At 54.7% G+C, this 20,123-nt stretch overlaps 3 protein-coding genes across 6 annotated transcripts; 2 read left to right on the forward strand and 1 right to left on the reverse strand.

The window, feature by feature from the left end:
* Positions 1-366: 366 nt before the first annotated feature.
* INO80E (INO80 complex subunit E) lies at positions 367-19,511 on the forward strand. 4 transcript variants are annotated; one of them, XM_074346109.1, is made up of 8 exons: positions 367-696; positions 857-927; positions 1,139-1,191; positions 3,620-3,698; positions 3,785-3,896; positions 4,264-4,380; positions 17,736-17,789; positions 19,419-19,511. In XM_074346109.1, exons 1-7 carry the CDS (start codon positions 616-618, stop codon positions 17,778-17,780), a joined length of 558 nt encoding a protein of 185 aa, XP_074202210.1. In that variant the 5' UTR covers positions 367-615; the 3' UTR covers positions 17,781-17,789; positions 19,419-19,511. The 4 variants fall into 4 exon arrangements, with proteins under 4 accessions (XP_074202210.1, XP_010970807.1, XP_045364320.1 ...); XM_010972505.3 differs by lacking the exons at positions 17,736-17,789; positions 19,419-19,511 and adding an exon at positions 8,168-8,767; XM_045508364.2 differs by lacking the exons at positions 17,736-17,789; positions 19,419-19,511 and adding an exon at positions 7,502-8,160.
* DOC2A (double C2 domain alpha) lies at positions 8,923-15,107 on the reverse strand. Its single transcript, XM_074346106.1, has 12 exons — positions 13,871-15,107; positions 13,320-13,457; positions 12,367-12,640; positions 11,926-12,005; positions 11,632-11,706; positions 11,402-11,511; positions 10,176-10,302; positions 10,035-10,094; positions 9,798-9,961; positions 9,586-9,667; positions 9,413-9,509; positions 8,923-9,325 (listed from the first exon to the last, which is right to left on the reverse strand). The coding sequence occupies exons 1-12, from the start codon at positions 13,892-13,894 to the stop codon at positions 9,180-9,182; spliced, it is 1,377 nt and encodes a 458-aa protein (XP_074202207.1). The 5' UTR covers positions 13,895-15,107; the 3' UTR covers positions 8,923-9,179.
* Positions 17,798-19,885, forward strand: C18H16orf92 (chromosome 18 C16orf92 homolog). Its single transcript, XM_045508365.1, has 3 exons — positions 17,798-19,103; positions 19,419-19,574; positions 19,684-19,885. The coding sequence occupies exons 1-3, from the start codon at positions 18,908-18,910 to the stop codon at positions 19,776-19,778; spliced, it is 447 nt and encodes a 148-aa protein (XP_045364321.1). The 5' UTR covers positions 17,798-18,907; the 3' UTR covers positions 19,779-19,885.
* Positions 19,886-20,123: the final 238 nt, after the last annotated feature.

Genomic DNA, 20,123 nt, shown 5'->3' on the forward strand with positions numbered 1-20,123 from the left:
ACCGTTGAGTATCAGTCGCCGGCCACTTGGACCGAGAACTTTGCCAGACAACACCTGCTTTCCCCGGGCAGTTGGAGGGTCTCACGGCTCTTTCCTTTTCTTAGAACGAGTCGCTTTTAAAATTCTCGTGGGAAACCAGTTTGGAGCCGGCAATCTTTGGGTGTAACGTAATCAACCCGCGACGCTGCCTCCGTTGGTGGTCACTGGCACCAGCTAGGCCTCTGAGATTTAGAAAGCCAGAAGAAAAGGGGCGTGTTCGCCGGGAAACTAGGCATCCCAGGGGGAAAGTTTTCTTGTGGCTTCAAATCGCTAAGCACATTTCGAATCAGTAAGGGCGCCCTCCTCCATCCGCCATCTTTGTGACATCATCGCGTCGCTGCGACACCATCTTCAGCGTATCCCCTGGAAGGAACGTTGCTTTCCCAGTATTCACTAGGAAGGCAGCCGAAGTGGTTACGAACCCTGGGCGCGGAGTACGCCGGGAGTTGTAGTCCCAGCATACACAGCTTTGCAGAGTCTCCGGAAGTAGAGGCGGGAGAGGCAGGGCTGAGCAAGGTTTGGGGTAGCGGGACTCCGGGCTAGTTCTAGGGCGCTGCTGCCGGGGCCGGTCAGGTCATGAACGGGCCGGCGGACGGCGAAGTGGACTACAAGAAGAAATACCGGAACCTGAAGCGAAAGCTTAAGTTCCTCATCTACGTGAGTGCTAGAGTGGGGAGGTTGGGGGCAGGGGGTGAGGCCTGGCGCTGGTACGATGTCAACTTACCTTATGTGTGGAGGGAGTGGGGTGAGCTGTGGCCGGCTTCCGTCCCTCTGCGGACGGCCGTTAGCTCAAGCGCCCACCTTGCCCGTGATACAGGAACACGAGTGCTTCCAGGAGGAACTGAGGAAGGCGCAGAGGAAATTGCTGAAGGTGTCCCGGGACAAGAGGTGAGACACGTTGAGGGGCAAGAGGAGGCCAGAGGATGAGGTGGCTCCAGTGGATCTACATTCGGACTCATCCTGGAATGGGCCACAAATGCATGATGCCTGTGTTACAGGGTTGTTATGATCCAACGGGCCAGCTAGAAGGGACAAGGGTCCAGGACAACACTGCAGAGGTGGGAATAAACACTCTTGTTCTCTCCACCTCTTCCCTCAGTTTCCTACTAGACCGACTTCTGCAGTACGAGAACGTGGATGAAGACTCTTCTGGTGAGCAGGGTCATGAAATATTGGTGGAGGACGTGGCTCCTGGCGCTTCAGCAAGCTCCTGGGCCCTCCCTTTAGTCTGTGGAGGCTGATACAGCCTCAGGTGGTTCTTAAACCTAGTTGCTTGCCCTCCGCCTCAGTATTCTTACACTCAAATAATACTGAGCATCTACTGTGTTTCATGCACCATGCTTTGCACATGGCATACAGTGGTAGCCGAGATGGAAAAAGCCTCTTGGAATTTGTATTCTAGTTGGGGATAATAAGTAAGCAAAAAACTTTGGATTTGAAAGGAATAAAATCAGGGTTATGTGGTAGTGATTGGAGTAGAGCAGGGATTGATAAACTTTCCCTGTAAAGGGCCGGGTAGTAAGTATTTTAGGCTTTGCAGAATACATAATTTTTGTTGCAGTTATTCAGCTCTGCGGTTGTAGTGCAAAAGCAGCAAATGGTGATATGCAAATAAGTGAGCGTGCCTGTGTTTATCTAACTTTATCGTGAACGCTGAAATTCGAATTTCATAAAAATTTTTAACACGTCATGAAATATTTTTCTTTGGACTTTTTTTCCCCAGCCTTGTAAAAAGGCCATTCTTAGTTTACAAACCATGCAAACCAAAAGCAGATGGCAGGCAGCATCTCACTAACAGGTTCAAGAAGGCTTTTCAGGAAGTAATGTTTGAGCTTGTCTTGTGAGAATATGAGTGAGAGATTTCCCAGCAGAGGGAATAACAAACGCAGATTCCCTGAGGTAAGAACGTACCAGGTTCTTTGAAGAGTAGAAGAGCTGAAGCATATAAAGCAGCGTTCTCAAACTTTTTTTGAGTATTGCTTACAAGCAACTGTATATTTTACAACCGTGACAACCCCCGCATACATACTTATAAAACAAAATTTAATGAAACTATGTTAAGATCACTGTGAAATTTGTTCTGATACTTTTTAGACTGCTTTTTTTCCCCATTTAATGCTCATTGCATAGCAATAAATTGACTTTGTGACCCACTGATGGGTTGATACCCACAGTTTGAAAAGCCCTAATATGGGCATTGGTGGCCCTGTTTTTCTCATAAGCCATGTCACATGCAATCATCTCTTTCCATGGTGCCTTTAAACATTGGTTTAGAGCAGGGGTCAGCAAACAGCAGCCAGGCAGGCTGTTTGTTTTATTAGAACACACAACAGCCCATTCATTTATATATTATAGAATAGCACAGGATAGTAGATGAGGTCAGAGAAGTAGGTAGGAGCCAGCTTGTGTAAGTCACGGCAAAACATTTGGCTTTTATTCTAGCTTCTCATTGTCTGTTCCTTCCTGGAGGTCTTTTAGTTAACTTCCTGTTCAAGGGGGACTTCAGGATAGGAATCACGAGAAACCCAGCGTGTTCATGGTCAGGGTGGGATAAATCTGAGAAGCAAGAGCCAGAGATGTAAGCCACCACTTACATCCCAGAGAAGCCCATAGTGTCGCCAGGGAGTCTACCACACATGACATCTTAGCACAGTGAGGAGAGCCATGACATGTGAGAGTAGAGGGTTCTGGGAGAGCCAGCCACCAACTGGGCCTGAGGGATTCTGGGAGACTTCTCAGAGAGGTGGCATTTAGTCTGCTTCTTAAAGGATCTATCTGAGCAGAGAAACTGGGAATGGCATGTATCGTATGTAAGTGGTTATTTGTTAAGTGAGTGGTGGGCCTTCTAGATAGGGGCACAAATCTGGGGAATAAATTTTGTTTCTGAGAAAATAGATTGGTGTGATATGGAGAATACAGGTCAGTTGGGAGACCAGAAAGGTAGGTTGAGGCCATATTGAGAAGGGCTTCAAATGCTTGCAGGCCTTGGGAGACTTCATTGGGGAGGATGTGATCAGTTTTACGTTCTAGGTCATCCTGGGGTCAGAGTGGACCATGGGTAGTGGGAGAGACGAGATTGCTTAGATGATTTCGACATGGTGGTCACCTGACCTTGTGGCAGTTGGAATGGGGAGCAATGAGTAAAGGTAGAGATTGGAGGGGTAACTTAACAAGACCCTGGATGTGAGGGTTGGAGTAAATGCTGAAGGCAGTTTAGAGGTGACTAAGGAGAGAGTGGCATAAAATGGTCACGGAGTCAGAGACCTGGGTTTAAGTCCCAGTTCCACACCTTCCTCCTTGGATGGTTCTGAAGACAAGGAGAGGCAGTGAATGTCAAGTGCCTGTTCAGACCCTGGCACATAGTGTTTGACAAATGTGTTACCATGGAGGAGCCCAAGCAGGAAGTCGGTTGGAAAGGGCTTTCTAAGAAGCTGAGGAAGCTATGGGCCTCCCCAGAATCGCACACGTGTGCCAACTGGGGAGTCACGGTCCCCAGAGCCTTTCCATAGATTTGAGATTATACACTTCTGGGGTAGACGGGGACTTCCAACTCCCCACTTAACCAGCCCTCCCCATACAGATTCAGATGCCACTGCATCTTCAGATAACAGTGAGACAGAGGGGACACCCAAGTTGTCGGACACTCCGGCCCCTAAGAGGTGAGAAGCCATCATTCTTCTCTGGGGGTGGGGGGCACCTGGGCCTCCTCACTGCCTCTAATCCCCTCCCCTGTTCTTTCCTCCAGGAAGAGGAGCCCGCCACTGGGAGGTGCCCCCTCCCCCTCCAGCCTCTCCCTGCCTCCTTCAACAGGGTTTCCCCTTCAGGCCACTGGGGCCCCCTCCCCATACCTGAGCTCGGTGAGTTGGGGTCAGTGGTAAAATGCCCGGGAATAAGGTGGGCATCATTTGGGCAGAGGGGCCGGGCCTCAGGGTGAAGCCGGCTCAACACCAGGAATATCTGTCTGGGTGTGGCCAGCAAGCGTCCCTTGGAGGGGTGTGAGTCGGGGCTGCCCACTTCTCTCTGGTGTAGGAATGGGGGACAGACGTGACTGAGGAGAGCAGACCCCAGGACACAGTCCTGCTGCTGTCCCCTCCCCTCTGTTCTCAGGAGCCACACTCATCACCATCTCTTGTTTTTCCATTCTTCTCCTGTTTGCATTTCTTCCCTTCACCCCCACCCCATCTACTCCATTTCCCATCTCCATCCCCTCACTCCCGCCTGCAGCTGGCTTCCCCCCCCTACCCCCCATTCCCTTCTGACTACCTGGCCCTGCAGCTGCCCGAACCCAGCCCCCTGAGGCCCAAGCGGGAGAAACGGCCCCGCCTGCCCCGGAAACTCAAGGTACCCTGTTTGGGGGACATTAGGGAGGGGCCAGAACGGCAGGACAGCCATCTGAGGGAGGCTCAAGACAGGGGCTGGGGACCTGTCCAAGAACTTTGAAGGATTGATCTGGGGCTGCTGCTGGGGGCCCAGCCCAGGGCTAGGCGCTGAGGGGTGGGTCAGAGAAGTCCTGGCTGACAGGCACCGTTTGAGACAAATCAGGGCAGGACCAGCCTTGGGGGACTCAGAGTGAAGGTGTCTGGGGCCAGGCTCATTTTCACAGGTGCTCTCTGATACCAGGCAGCCCCCAAGGAGGGGCAGAGTTGTGGGGTCTAGAATTAAGTCATGACTGCACCACTTGAAAATCATGTCACCTTGAGCAGTTCTCTTTGAACCTCTAGGTCTCAGGTTGTGCCTCTGTAAAGTGAGTGATCAAACTACACGTAATCAGCGAGTGTTAGGGAGCAGCTACTGTGTCCCGGGCACTGTTCTAGGTGCTGTAGATACAATAGTGAACAAAACAAACACAAATCCCTGCCTTCATTGAGCCCATTCTTGAAGAATAGGCAGAAAATAAACAAGATATGTAGGTAACCATGTAGACAAATGGAGTCAGGTAAAGAGGATGGGAAACACCTGAGCACGTAGGGCTGCTATTTACAGCTGGGTGGTGAGAGACTTTAAGGAAGTGAGCAGAAGCCCTGTGACTCTCTGGGAAGTGTTTCATTCAGGGAGAAGAACCAGCACAGGAGCCCTGAGAGAGATGTGTTCAGGGACCAGGACGGAAGCCAGTGTGGGTGGAGGAAAGTGAGAATGACCAGAGGGCAGGTCAGAACAGTAGCTGAGGGACAAGGTTGTGGAGGGCCTCGCCTTGTACTGTGAGTGAAATGGGAGCCATTGGAGAAGATGGGACTTCGGGGCAATCTGATCTGATTGACATGTTAAGAAAATTGCCTGACAACTGCTGTGAATAGATGGAGATGGGGGGTCAGGATGGACGTGGGGACACTGGTGAGGGGGCCACCGCAGTCAACCAAACAGCAGAGGGAAGGGTGAACAGTGGATGATGGGTCTCTTTCACAGAATGAGCGTGGGAAGACCAGGGTGGGCTGTGAGGAGAGGCGTCAGGGATGACTCCGGGGTTGTCGGCCTGAGCAACTGAAGAAGCTGAGCTGGCCCTTGGCTGAGTCGGGGAGGACGGTGGGAGGAGCAGGTTTCGGAGGGAAGATGAGTTTGGTTTGGACATGTTGAGATGCTGTCTGGAGATGCCAGTGAGACAACTGGGTAGTGTGAGCCCGGGGCCCGTGGGGTGTGTCATTGGAGGGCATTGGCGGGGAGGTGGATGCAATCATTGGGTGAGAGTGTGGAGAAGAGAAGAGGTCTGTGCCCTGAGCCCTGGGAGAGATGAGGGCATGAAATGCAATGCCCTTCCAGCTCTGAGTCACAGTGGGATGGGGACTGGGCAGGACAGCTCTCAGGCTGGGGAGACTGTAGGCTCAAGGCTCTAGAGCCATAAGTGAAATAGGAGCCATGCTTGCGGTGTTAGGAGTGTGGGTTCTGGAGTTCGAACCCCGGTTCTGCCACTTACTCCTGTGTGACCTTGGTCATTGAGCCTGAAAAATGGGTAGATAATGGGTGGTGATACCACTTAGCTTCTGCTTCACTCTCCTTAGCAGGGTTTTTGCTTCTGGCCTGTGGAGCAGGATGGTGGAGAAGGCAAGGGCCAAGGAAACCTGGAGCAGAGGGCAACCTCTGTGACGTGGTGTGGGCTTGGCAGTTTGTGGCTCTGAGGTGCTGAATCCTGAAGCAGAGGAGGGTCAGGATGCTAAGTTCTGGACTTGCAGGAGAGAGGGGCCCAAATCAGTCGCTGAGCATGGAGGAGGGGCTAAATCAGGGACGGACTCAAAGAACAGGTAACATTTGAGCCCAGGGTAAGTGAGATTTGGATATTCCAGGCTGAGGCAATAGTGGAAGGAAGACGAGGACACGGCAGAAGTGTTGTTCGGGCTGGAGCAGGAGTGGTGAGAGTAAACAGCATGGCATCACTGAAGTTTCTGGGCGGCATGGCGTGAGGAGACAGGAGAGGGCAAGTCTGAGGAGGAGAGAGGGAAGCTGTGCAGACTGCAGCAGGGCAGTCAGGAGCCGGGGCCTCAGCTGGGCTTAGTCAGGTTTGTGCAGCTCCGCACACTCACTGGGGGACTTGGACACGTCATCCAACTCCCGGAGCCTTGGCTTGCTTCTCTGTTCAGTGGGGTCACTGTGAGGGGAAAATGAGTTAAGGGAGAGAAAACACTTAGCCCAGTGCCTGGTCCCTAGGAAGCTGCTCTGGGTCACGCTGTGGTGGCCATTGAGTAAGTTCAAACGGGTAGGACATGGAGACTCGGGTGGGGAATTGAGAGGTGGTAGCCAGCGCAGAGGGACAGCCCTTGTGCCAGTCCTCGTGTATGCGCGTCTGCTCCCGTGTGTACTCATGGGTGCCTGGTGTGGGGGGCAAGGGTGCTGTGCAGAGCTGGGCCTCCTGTCTGTCCTCAGTCCTGGCAGGCTCCTGTCCCCTGGGGTACGGACCCACTCTGGCCCTCCAGAGCACCCCAGGAAGAGCAGTGAGGGCGAGGGCTCCTTGAGAAACAGAGAGTAGCCCTCAAGGACCGAGTGTGTTGAAGCCATCAGAAGGGCCACTGTGAGGACCACGCATAAGTGTTTCCTGCCATCCCCCACCCCACAGCTAGATTGAACGCTGCCCGGTGGAGACCCGGCAGGCCTGTGCCTTGAAGCCTCCATCTCTAAGCCTGTTTCCTCCTCTGGCCGATGGCCTCTCCTCCCTTCCAGGGTGGTCAGAATGGTCAGAGATCATTATCGGAAACCATCTGGCCCATAGTAAGTGCTCAGTTTGTGTCCACGGGCAAAGCTTGAGGCTCATAGAGCTCTGTAGGGAAGATTTAGAAGGACCTGGCAGGGCTGGGGCTGGAGGGTTGGGCAGGACAGAGCCCATTCCCAGCAGAGGACAAAGCAGAACTTTTGACAGGTAGAAAAGGACACGCCAGGTGGAGGGGTTGACCTGTTCTCAGGCACTTCCTGTGCCAAGGGCAGTGAGGAGCTAGAGGCCCTCAGGTGGCAGAATGACACGCTCAGGTTTGTGTTTTAGAGAGCTCACTCTGGCTGCAGTGTGGAGGAGGAGCTGGATCTGGGAGAGGCTGAAGGCAGGGAGTCCAGTTAGGAGGTTGGTACCGTAGCCCAGGTGAGCTGAGAGGAGGGTCTGGCCTAGGCCAGTGGCTGCGGGGATCCCAAAAGGGGGCCCATCCAAGATCTGAGAGGTAGCTGCCTCACACAGCGGGGGGTAAAGGCCTTTGACACCCTCCACTGAACCAGTGAGTCCCTCAGGAGGAAGAGGGAGAGGAGGCCTGTGGTGGCAAGTGGTCTCTGAGGGGCCCAGAGGCGGGCAAGCAGGCACTCCAGGCTGACTCTGGCTCTAACTGCTGTTAGAGGCAGCCAAGGTGCCTTACTGGCGAGGGCAGGGCCCAGCCTTTCCCTCCTGGTTTCCTGTAAGACCCCCTCCACTACCACCCTCATCACCACTTCCATCACCACCCCTCACCCCCAGGCACTTGCTGGTTGGAGACTCTGAAGGGGCTGAGGTGGGGCAGGCTCCCTGGTTCCAGCATTGGCTGGCCTGGCTGTGTCCACTAGCCCTTGAATGAGCCTTTGCCCCCTTTCCCATCCAGTAGAACTGCCTTAAGGGGCAGCACCAGCCTCCTGGAGGTCCCAGTGCCTCCCTAATCAGCCCTCCCTGTGTTTCTTCCCCCTGCTGCAGATGGCGGTGGGACCCCCAGACTGCCCTGTGGGAGGGCCGCTGACCTTCCCAAGCCGGGGTTCTGGGGCTGGGGTGGGGGCAGCCCTGGCCCCACTGCCCCCACCCAAAATGCCCCCACCTACGATCCTGAGTGCCGTCCCTCGGCAGATGTTCAGCGATGCGGGCAGCGGGGACGACGCCCTGGATGGGGATGATGACCTGGTAATCGACATCCCAGAGTGACCCTCCTGCCCGACTCCCTGCCCAGCGCCCTCTGTGCCAGCACACATGAGCCCCTAGCTTCCACAGAGACATTTATTGACACCCAGTTGCCATGCTGTGGCCACTGACACAATCAGAAAAGGCGTAAACATGCACGAATGTCCCCTGGAAGGTGGGCCCTCTCCAGAGAGGGCAGGGCTCCTGCCCTCACATCCCAGCCCAATCTAGGGGACAGTTATTTAATGAGTGGCCAAGAGCATCTGCCACCTCTCAGAGAGGCAGAAACCCTGTGGTGGCCCCCTGCTTAAAAGGGCAGCTGTACAGGGCTGGGTGTTTATTTTTTGTTTTTTGTTTTTTTTAAATGAATATTCTGTATTAAAGGAGTGGCTCTTTTTTGTCTTTTTTGTTTCTGTTTTGGAAACGGTCTCCTCCAAACCCCCCCCAATCCGACCTCCTCCCTGTGTGGGGAGGGGGACGGGCAGCCTGGAGAGGCAGGAGAGAGGAGCAGCAGCTGGGGCTTGGGATAGGGCACTGCAGGACTCCCCCGGCAGGTGTGCCAGGTGTGCACAGGACGGGTGGTTTGCATATTTGCATGTTGTAGCGAGTCAGGCAGGAGGAAGTTTGCATATGTGAATATAGATCTCCACAGTCCCTCACAAGAAGACAGACCCACGGTCATGGAGACTCTCACTAAATAAGACAAGTAGTGTGGAGTGGGGCATCCACCCCGTGTAAACGTGCAACACACTCGTGCGAAGGTTGGGTACTAGACCCAGCCCCAGGGGGCCTGTACTGGGCAGCCACCGTCCACTCAGGCTGAGGGAAGGGCTCCAGCTGCCTGGGGCAGCTCGCTGGTCAGGGTGTGCCAGCGCTCCAGGGTGGTGTCTGGCTGCTGCAGACAGTCACTCCAGTGCTTCCGGGCCTCTCCCCGGGTGCCTGGCCCCAGGGATACGCCACCTGGGGAGCAGTAGAGGCAGGCAGAATCAGGGCCTGTCTCACTGCAGTCTGCCCCCATCAGCACCACCCAGCAGGCTCCTCCCTCACCGATGAAGTCGTTGGATTTGCCAATGTCATAGTCCCAGACTGTGACTTCCAGTGTCTTGGTGGCCAGAGCCGAGAGCTCCATCTCATAGAAGAACTCCTGGAACAGAGCAAGCCACACCTTCCATGAGGTGCTGCACCTAGCCTCAGGCCCCCTCGATTCCTGCCCCATTTACCTCATTAAATTCTGGGTTGAGAGTCTTCTTCTTCACACACGTTTTATGCTTGGACTTCTTATCCACGTCTGGCCTCAGGTACCTGCCAAGTTCCAGGGGTATAGGGTAGGGGAGCAGGTTGGTCAGGGACAGGCCAGGCACAGAAGAGGATGAGGCTGGGGGCAGGTCCCTGGGAAGGGGAGGGTGGACCCCAGGGCAAGACAAGGGCTCACGTCTTGACGTAGGGGTCGGAGTAGCCGTTGACATCCATGGCAGCCAGGTGGGCACAGCGCACGATGCCCACCAGCAGCCCCTGGCGCCGGGAGCTGTAGCTGAGGCTCAGCAGAATGCGCCCCCGCTCTTCCAGCAGCCCAGGCCCCTGCTCCACCTGCTCCAGCTGCGGGCAGACACAGGTGTCAGCCTGCACCCTCACCCCTCCCACGCAGACGTGGTCCCTGGGGGTGGCTCACCTCCTTCAGGTAACAGGAGATGCCTCTCAGCGCCGCAGACATGGAAGAGGGTGAAGCCAACTGAGGGGGCAAAGAGAAAGTACTGGAAACCTGGTCTCCCCAGGGCCCCATTCCCCTAGTGTCCCGCAGCCCCGCACAGACCGGGACCTGGCGTTCAAGGCAGATGTTAAAATGCTTCTTCTGTGAAGGCTTGAGGCGGCGGAGAGGGACGCGGATCTCCCCGATGAACTCATTGTGGCTCAGCTTGTCCTCGTCACAGACAGAGATCCTGGCAGGGAACTGCAGGGTCAAGGCCCCCTGGGGAACCTGAGCCCCACTCCAGTGTAGGAGAGATGTCCTCTGACCAAACTCAGAGCACCTGAGGCTAGTCCTAGCTCTGCCCAGATACTCTGTACCTCACTTGTAAAATGGGCTGTCTCAGGGCTCTGTGGTGAGCACTGGGCCTGGAGCTAGAGAAGGATGCTTTGATTTGCTCTGATCCTCTGCTCCTCCCTTTGCAGCTGCCCAGGCTGTCCCTGGCCCATCAGGACCTGCTCAGCTCCTTGAGGAAGGCCTCACAAATCTTGAGAACACCTCCCCACACACATTGTACCTCCATTCAGGGCCTGGGGACAGGATCCTACTGAATGCACACAGGGTGTGCACCAGTTTGGATGTCCTTGTCGTTTTCTATGTGGAGCAGGGAGCCAGCCTAGGAAGAGACTCATGAGCCCAGCAACCAAGAGCTTTTCCTTCCATCGCCCCTGTTTATAGCCTCCTGCCCTTACTTCTGCTGCGACACTCTTGAGTACTTCTGTCTTGTAGGGGTGTTCAACTCCCAGTGACCACAGGACCTCGGGCAAGTCACTTAACCTCTCTAACCCTGTTCCCATTCCTGTCCCTTGAGGCTTCACTCCTTAGAGATGTTAGGGGAACATAGGCGACATAACGGGCAGACCTCCGCTGCACAGGTCTGACTGAAGTCAGGGACTCTGAAAAGGGGTCTTGGTGACCGGGGAAAGATTTCAGGAGCAGGCAGAGCCTCGAATGATGAGTGGGATTTCAGCTGGCAAGAGAGGAAGCAGGAGTGTTTTCCAGGTGGAAGAGACACAGCAGGCAAAGGTCAGGAATTATGACCCTGACCAGTCAGAAGAGGGCAGTCCTCTGTTGGAGGAGCAGGAGGAGACATTTGGGAGGGGCAGGAATGCTCGGGAAGTACTTTGGCCTCCTCCAGAGAGGGATGGGGAACCATGGATGGTTCTCGAGCATCTCAGAGGGGCTTAATGGGAGCTAGATAAACCAGCCAAAGAAGGTGCCAACAACCGCTCGCTGTCCCAGAGGAGGTGCTGAGCTGGAATCCTCTGTAACAGGGAGGATGGACCCCTCACCTGAGCACCTTGTGGGTGATGTCATCATCTGTGATTCCGCTGTACATCAGGTCCTCGTTCCACACGGGATTCAGCGTGTTCCTCTGAGTTTTAGTTTTTAGCTTATTGGCCTAATATGTGGGGACCAAGGGTTCTCAGTACATTCCCCCAGACCCACAGAGGCTGAAGGCAGGGGAAGTTGGGGACAGACCGACAAGCTGGGTTAGGCTTGGGGGCGAGGAGCCCATTACCTTGCAGGCTCCAGGCAGCAGATGCAGCTTGACGTAGGGGTCGGCCAGGCCATTGAAATCCATGGGCTTGAGGCCCTGGGGAGAAGGGGAGGGAAGAGGGCTGTGAGCTCCCAGCCTGCCCGCCTTCCCTCCCTCCCTCTGCAGAGTGGACCTTTGGAGGGTGGAGAGCCAAGAATGCTGCTGGGGAGGTGGGGGAGCAGGAGTCAGGGCTCAGGAAGGGAAGGGAGGATGGAAACCACCCTCCCAGGGTGGGAGGCAAACAGGGCCAGAGCTTGGGAGGCAGGGAGTACCCACCTTGGCCCTGAGGATACTACAGTGCAGAGTGCAAGAAGCCTGGTCGTAGAGAAGGTCAAACTCCAGCATGCCCAGGGCAGCTGGAGAAGAGGGAAGAGGTAGCCTGAGTGAGTCCGTGCATAAAGACAGGTGTGTGTGAGAGACTGGTGGGCAGGCCCCCTATGTGCGCCAGCTGTGAAGGTGTGTGCGTGTCTGTGTCTGTCAGCCTGCGAATGTGTGCGCGTCTGGGTCCCTGGCTGGGGTGCAACTGGGGCTGTGTGGGTGGTTGTGTCTCAGCAGAAATATTGAATACTGAGCCTTGCTGAAGCTGTAATCTCCACTCCAACTGCAGCTGGGCAGCAGTGCCCACCACCTCCCCACCCCTCAGCACCGCCCCATCCCCTTCCCACAAGCCTGGAGGCCCCCATTAGCACCCTGGGCCCTTCAAGCCCCCAAACTCACTGGTATCATCCGAGTCATAGTTGTCCACCTCATCTCCATCCTCGGGTGTGGTGGCCCCAAGGAGGGCTGCGGGGGGTGCCAGGGCCAGGGGAGCCAGATGAGCAGGGGCCTCTCCAAAGCCCCCACCACCCCCTTCGGGTCCTGGTCCCCGGCGGGGGAAGTAGTCAGAGATCTGGCGGATGGGCCGGATGGGCCCAGGGCACACGTTGATGGCCATGTGCTCCTGGATGTTGATGGTCATGCGGTCGCCCCTGCGGCCCCTCATGCAGCACCCCTGGCTGGGGGAGGGAGGTTCGAGAGAGCGTGAGCCCAGGGCTGATTCCTCATATCTACCGGCTGCTGGCCAAGGGCCAGGCAGCAATCTCAGGGGTCTGGCTTCACTGACCTCCCTTCCTAGATGAGGAGGGAGGGGGCAGCCTATGCCAGCTGCTGGGCAGGCAGAAGGCTTGGGCCCTCCAGACCCCAAGCTGTGCGCTACAGGGGCTGGGATGCTGGCCCACTCCCCCCAGATAGGTCCCGGCTCCACCTCAGCCTTGCCCACTTACCTCTAGATTGTCCCTTTGTCATCTCCCCGGCTCCTGCCCCTCATTCTGGGCTTTTGTCTCCCCTGGTCCCTGCCTACCCCTGAAGCAGCCCCATAGGCCCCCTCCTCTGTCTCTCTGAGGCTCTGTCTATCCTTCTGCATCAGGCACTTGTCCAGCCTGTGTTTCACCCCTGAGGTTTTCACTTCCCACTGTCTCTTCATTCAGACCCAGGATCTGCCTGCCTGCCTGGTCCCCCACCCTCTGCAGCCCAAAGTGAGGACCCCTGGCTCAGATGCCTTCTCCTGAGACTGGCTCTCCAGAGGAGCCAGAAATTGCAGCCTCCGGAGAGCTGAACACCCCCGGAGGCACATACAAGCTAACACACACTCACCCTCACCCTCTCGCCCCTGGCAGCCCAGCCCCCTGCACCTGCCTCTGCGCCTCCAACAGGTGCCCAAGCACTGGGGGGACAGCGGGTGCGGGCTGGGCGGTGGCGGCCGGCGATTCCCAGGGCGGCCGGCGAGAAGAGCGCGGAGTCCGGCAGTCTGAGCCGAGAGGGAGGGAGAGCTGGAGAAAGTGCGGGGAGGAGGGGGTGAGCGAGGTGGAGGCGAGGATGCAGCCAGCGCAGGCGGCGGGGGGCGGGGAGGGACGGCCGGAGGCTGGGGAGGGGGCAGGACTCTCCCTCCCGCGCCCTCCCGGGCACACTTGGGAGCGCACACAAGCGCACACACACACACACACGGGCGGGCTAGCACACGCATCTTGCACGGGCACTCCCGCGCACACGCCAGTGCCCACGTGCTCACGTTCACACTCATGCACAAACCCAGACACGCGCTGGCACACTCACCCCGGAGAACTTCGCATACACACACGCGCAAACACACAGGCTCCCTGCGCCACCGAGAACCAACAGTGAGAACTGCCCGGTGTTCCCCAACTCCTCCCCGGAGACCCCGGCTCCGGCCTCGCCTCCGCACCGAGCCCACGGTTCCTCCCTCCATTGCTTTCTCCTTGCTTCCCTCCCGGCTCTCCAGGGCAGACCACCAGCCTAGTTGCCATGGCGACGTCGGCTAATCCTGCCCCCCCCCACGCGTCCTCACCCCCTCCCCCTCAGAGAGCGCTCGTAGGAGGAAGGAGGGTGTCTGGCCCTCCCCTCCTAATATCCGTAGGGGTGGGGCCTGTGAGGCGGGGCTTAGAGATCCGCAGTGACCCAAGAGCGGGCAAGGGAAGGGGGTCTGATCTGCCTGCAGTCGCTGGCTTGGGATCTCGGGGTCCCAGATCCCAGCTGGGGAACCTCACAGTCTGGGGTTCGAGGCTGTGACCTCCCCCGCCTCCCCCGCGCCTTCTTCTTTAGGCTGTTCAGGCTTCTCTCTTTGTGACCCACCCCAGCTCCCAAGGGCCCGTGTCCCCTTCTCGGGGATGGCATTCTCCTTTGGGAATCCACCTTCCCTCACTCTCCCATCTCTAGAGGGCAGGGCATGTGGCGTCGCTCTGAAAACCCCACAGCCCTGCCGCCCTTCCTTATCTGACTGCCGGTCTCTCATCTGAACATCTGCCTGTCAGTCTTAACTCTAGCCTTTGATCTTTGCTCTTCTTTGCCCCAAACTTACCAGCCCACAAAGACAAAGTCCTCACAGTGGCCTTTAAGACCCTTCAGCCCAAGACCCTGACGTCTCTGATCTCCTCACCCTTACTCATCTTGCTGGCTCTCAGGAACGTTACTTGTAGTTCCTAGAACACACCTAGATCTCTCAGACCTCCAGGCTTTTGCTCATGTAAGTTTCTCAGCCTGGAAGATCTTTCTTTTCTTCAGGGTCATTCTGGGTCACCTCTTCCTAAGACACTTACTGGAACAGCCCCCCCAGGCCTGGTGGTCTCCTCTGCTATCAAGGAGCAGAGGCTGCCCCAAGCTGGGCCTGGCACTAGGTTGGCATCACTAAATATTGTGATTTTAGGTTGCATAGCAATGTGAATATACTTAACATTGCTGAAATGTGTGCTTGAAAATGGCTAAGACAGAAATATTCATATGTGGATTTTTACCCCAATTTTTTTTTAGTAAGGGGAATGCAAAATCAAACCACACTGAAATAAATACCACTTGTCACCTATCAAATGGTAAAATTCAAAGCAAATGTTGGTGAGGCTATGGGTAAATGCGCACCACCTCGGTGGAGGCCAGTCTGACTGTAGCTACTGTCAGACTCTTTGACTCAGAAATTCCACTTTTTTATTTTATTTTTTATTTTATCCTATAGATTTGCTGTCCCATGAACAAAAAAATAGAAGTTCAAGGTCATTAACTGCATCGTGTCTGCAATGGCAAAAGATTGGAAACAACCTAAATACCTATGACAGGTTTAATCAGTTATGACACAATTTCACGCAATGAAATAACATGTAGTCATGACTAAGGAAGAGGCCCTTTATGTGCTTGCATGGAATCATCTTCACAATCTCATGCCAACTGAAAAAAGTAAGGTACAGAGCAGCATGAATGGAATGCTAACATTTGAGTGGGGGAAAAAAAGAGCTTAAATATGTTTGTTTATTTGTGCATAAATTATTTCTGGAAGGCTGCTCAGGAAAGTGGTAACTATGGTGACCTCTGAGGAGGCTGCTGTGAGGCAGAGTAGGGCTGGAATAGGAAAGATTTATTTTGTACCATGTGCATATGTTACCTACTCAAACAAATGTACTAAAATAATATCTTTTGTAAGTAAAGGCAACTATTAGGTTTCCTTTGAGGTTCTTCAGGATAAAAAAGGAGGCAGTACTAAGGGAGATGCTGTCCAGGACCAGAGTGGGTGGGAGTGGTGACAGGCAGACCTGGGCCTGCTGTGGGAGGAGGGGCAAGCTAGGCAAGAAGTCCATGTCCTGCTTCCTCCGCTGCTTTCTTCTGGGGCTTAGCTTAGGCTCAGCAGCATACCTCCAGAAAGCTTTGTTGAAGGAGGGTAAGGATGAGGTAAGGAGTTCCAACCAGTGGTAGGGGAAAACACAGACAGGGTTGAGCCTTAGTTTGTCCAGAGGTGGAAAGGTTTTTCATCCATCCATCAAGCCAATAAATATTTATTGAATACCTACTATATATTGTGGTGCTCCAGCTATGACCCAAGATCAATGATCTCTGGCTTCACAGGCTTCTAGGGGAGATAGAAAAATACTCCAATGTAGTGAGACTGATGCAGTGACAGGGGATGTCAGAGAACTCAGGTTCACTTCCAGGTGAAGTGTTGTCTCAGCTGAGACCTGGAAGATGAGTAGGACTTACCCAAAATCACGGCATGCGAGGGGCAGCAGGAACTCAGCCTGGTTCCTGGCTCTGGCCTAGGGCTCCCGGGTCAAGTGTGGGGCCAGAGTGTCATAGGTAGATGTGTGTGCAAAGGCTGGGGTGTACTGAGGAAGGGAAGCATGAGAAGAGCTGAGCTGGGTAGGTAGACTAGAATCTTGCAGATCAGGGTAAGAAGTTCAGAATAACGCAGGACCTATGGGAAGCCACTGGACGGTTCTCAGCAGTGGATCTGTGTGTTCTGGTTTGTTCTCGCTGAAGGAAGAGTGAACAGAGAGATATCAACTGGTCCACAGGCTGTTGCAATAAGCCAGATGAGACATGGGGGTGGCTTGGAAGAAGGGGCAGAGGGAGAGGGAAGTGGATGGATTTGAGATTTATGTCAGGAATTGAGCCAGCAGGTCTTGATTATGGGTTTGTCAGGAGAGAAATAGGGAGAGGTTTGAGATGATTCCTACATGTTTGTGTTGAGCAGAGCATCTAGAGGAAGAGTGAGACATTTGCTGTGATGGAATGAAGGAGCAAGGTTTGGGATAGGAGAATCCAGAGCTCCATTTAGGGTCTATGGAGTTCGAGATGTTTTCAGACATACAGAGACATGAAGCAGGAAGTCGGGTAAAGGAGTCTGGAGCTCAGAGGAGAGGGCTGGGCTGGAAATATACATTTGTGAGTCACCAGCATATAGATGGTATTTAAAGCCATGAGACTGGATGAGATCACCTTGGGAGAGAGGGTATAGATAGAAAAGAGAAGGTCCAAGCTGAGCTACTTAGAGGAGGAGGAGTTGAGAAAATCAGTGAGCATGGCCCCCATGCCTGGAGGCAGGGATGTGTGCGCTCTGCCAAGAGACAGAACCAACAGAGAAGTTGCCTTTAGATTTAGCAAGTTATGGGGTCATTTGTGGACCTGGAAAAAGTGCCTTAAGAGGAGTGGCGGGGACAAAGCCAGGTCTGAAGGGGTTGACAAATACATTACAGGTGAGGGAGTGATGACAGCAGTGTAGACAGCCCCTTAGGGGTGGTTTGTCTACACTCTAATGATATGCTGCCTGAGTTCTCTCCCTGTAGTCCCCAAGGGCAGAGACCATGTCCTGGTGATTTCTATCTAAGCCATAAATGGAGCCCAGCACATAACAGGAGCTCAGTGCATTTATTTAATGGTTGGAGGAATAAATGAATGGATAATTCACTGCTTGTGTCAAAAGGGCCTTTTCTGGTAGAGAGGGCAGCTGTATTATTTTGAGGCAGTTGAGGAAACTGCAAAATCCACTCCAAAGGCTAGGCTAAAGACCCTGGACCCCTTCTCCCAGCTAAGCCTGAGGGCAGCTACTTACAGGCCTGGGGTGGGAGCCCTGGGCCAGAGCCAGGAACCAGGTTGAGTCCCTGCCACCCCTCACCTGCTTGTGACTTTGGGTCAGTCATTTCCTCTTTCTTAGAAGAGATAAGTGCAGGGAAAGAGGGCCGCCTGAGCCAGTCTCGCAGGAGGCTCCACAGATATTAGTCTGCCTCCTCTTTCCCCCCTTTTTCTTCTCCCTGTGCCTTTTCCTTGTTTAGGAAGTAGAAGCTGACCCTGGCAAGTTCCTCCCAGGCTTGCTGTGATGAGAATGGGTGAGTAGTCGCTGAGGGCAAGAAAGATGAGACGTGGGGGTTGAGTGGAGGAAGGAGCCTCCTTCCAAAGGGCAGGGGACCTCACGCATGGGATGTCATGGAACTGGGACTGTCAGAAGCTGTTGCACAAGCATCTGTGTAGTAAAACTAAGGAGACCCTGAAGTGTCCTTGGGCTTGAGTGGGGCGGGACACATGTGTGACAAACAGGTCTACCTTCCAATCAGAGAGGAGCTAATTCTTAGCCTGCCGAGGGGAGCACGCTCAGGTGAAAGTGGCTGCTGGGAAGTGACAAATAAGGGAAAAGCAGGAATCAGAAAGGAGAGATGAGATGGCCCACCCAGAGGGAGGAGCCTGTTCACAGGCTCTGTGAGTGACCAAGAGACCTGTCCTGAGAAGGGTTCCTCTGACAACCTCCATGCCTGCATTCCCCCAGCAATACCTTTTCCTGCAGCACCTGATGCAACCTGTGGGAAGAGGCAGGAGGGCCTGGAGTTGGGCAGCTGTGCCTTCACTGGGTAAAAACTGGGAAACAGGCAGGCATGGACACTGCTGCCACCTAGTGGGAAAGCCTGTTATTCCTCTAGGTTCCTAATCCCAGGGTTGTCAGCTGAGCACTGAGGCGCAGTTTGAGAGATTGGCCCGGGGGTGGGGGTGGGGGTGCAGCAGGCACCCAAGTGCTCCTGCATTTGAGGACACAAGGCAGGAGGAGCCTCAAGGAGGAAAATGCACACCCTTAGGAAGTGTATGTTGCCCACATCACTTTGCCCCTCTATGCCTTGATTCCCTCTTCTGTAAGATGAGGGCAGTAGCACCTACTTTGTACGGTGTTATGACGGTTAAATGAGTCTGTCCGTGTAAAATACTTGGCATAGAACAAGTGCTCAATAAATTCTAACTGTGGTTGATACAAGGGGTAACTGGAGATGTTTAACCTTATTCCCCATTCCCCCCCAAAATCCACTGTGCCTGCTATACAAATGCAGCTTTCCTTAGTCCCAGCTTTCAGCAAGACTGCCCCACCAAGGCCCCTATTAGTAAGTCCTGGGGCTTCCACTGTTATTGTTCTATCATCAGCATCAACCCAAATACTCCATGGGTCCCAGACTCTTCCCTTCGGATGCAGGGGCTTGTAGGGAAGGGTCCCAGGCCTAACACTTTCCTCTCTCCCCTCACCCCAGAATGTGCGATCAGAATGGCTCTAGGCTGTGACATCACAGAGCCCTTACCCCATCACAAGAGTGGAGGGGTGATGAGGCTGTGGCAGTGGGCCTGGGTGTGGGTGTGGCTGGTTGGGCTGGGGACTGTAGAATCAGGTGGGAAGCTGGCCTGGGAATAGTGGGGAGGAGGAAGGCTGGGGTGGGGGAGTGTCAATGCCCCTGAGAAGCTGGGAGGCCAAGCATGGGCCTTTCTCTTTGCTTTGCACACTTCTCTCCTATCCTCCCTGCCTAGTGTGGGCTTTTTGGTGGAAGGCTAGGCTGACCCTCAAGAAGTTCCTGGAACAAAAGCAGGCCCTTCCACAGCTTCACTAGACTGTGTGGCCTGGCAGGGCCCTGGGTCTGCCTCAGCCTCTGGGAGTAGGGGGCAGGGGTCTGCTTGGCTCTTTCATAGACTTTGCTCTTGGTCCCCAGCACCCAACCCGGAGAGTGCCAAGGCCTTGGCCCCAGGAGCAGAGTCTCCACTCTTCCTAGACAGACCTGACTTCTTTGATTACCCAGACTCGGACCAAGCCAGGCTCCTGGCCCTGGCCCAGTTCATTGGAGAGAGACCTGTCATCTTTAACTCAGGTATGAACCAGTTTGAGAAGGGGCCTCCCTCCTTGACAGTGCCTGGTGGACAGATGCCCTTGGCCTTTTGGTTGGAGATGAGTCCAGGTCCCTGTCTCCCACTGTCTAGCAGATTCCGACTCCAGGCTCTTCCATCACATCCTGGTGGGTGCTCTGGTGGTGGCCTTCTTCTTCCTCCTTTTCCAGTTCTGCACACACATGTGAGGCCTGCCCCACCCCCATCCCTGGCCCCACCCACCTCAGCCTTCCTGAGGAGAGGCTGAAGGACCCAAAGTCTCAGGGAAGTGGTGTGACTTCCCACCCCTGCTCTCCATACCCTACAGGAACTTCCAGAATGGGGCCTAGAAAGTTGGACGAGCGCCCTGGACTCTGCTCTGAATGCCCACACCTGCCCTCCTCTTCTGCTGATGAATAAAAAAGTCCTTGCTTCTTTCTCCCCAACTACTCAGTGACCAACCTGGGAGTCATAGGTCATCATACTTTCCCCAGGGGCCCCCTTCCCTTCCCAGCCCCAAAGAACTGAGTGAAGAGGGCCTTGGTGGTGTTCAC

The sequence above is a fragment of the Camelus bactrianus genome, chromosome 18 (assembly GCF_048773025.1).
Source record: "Camelus bactrianus isolate YW-2024 breed Bactrian camel chromosome 18, ASM4877302v1, whole genome shotgun sequence".
Lineage (NCBI taxonomy): Eukaryota > Metazoa > Chordata > Mammalia > Artiodactyla > Camelidae > Camelus > Camelus bactrianus.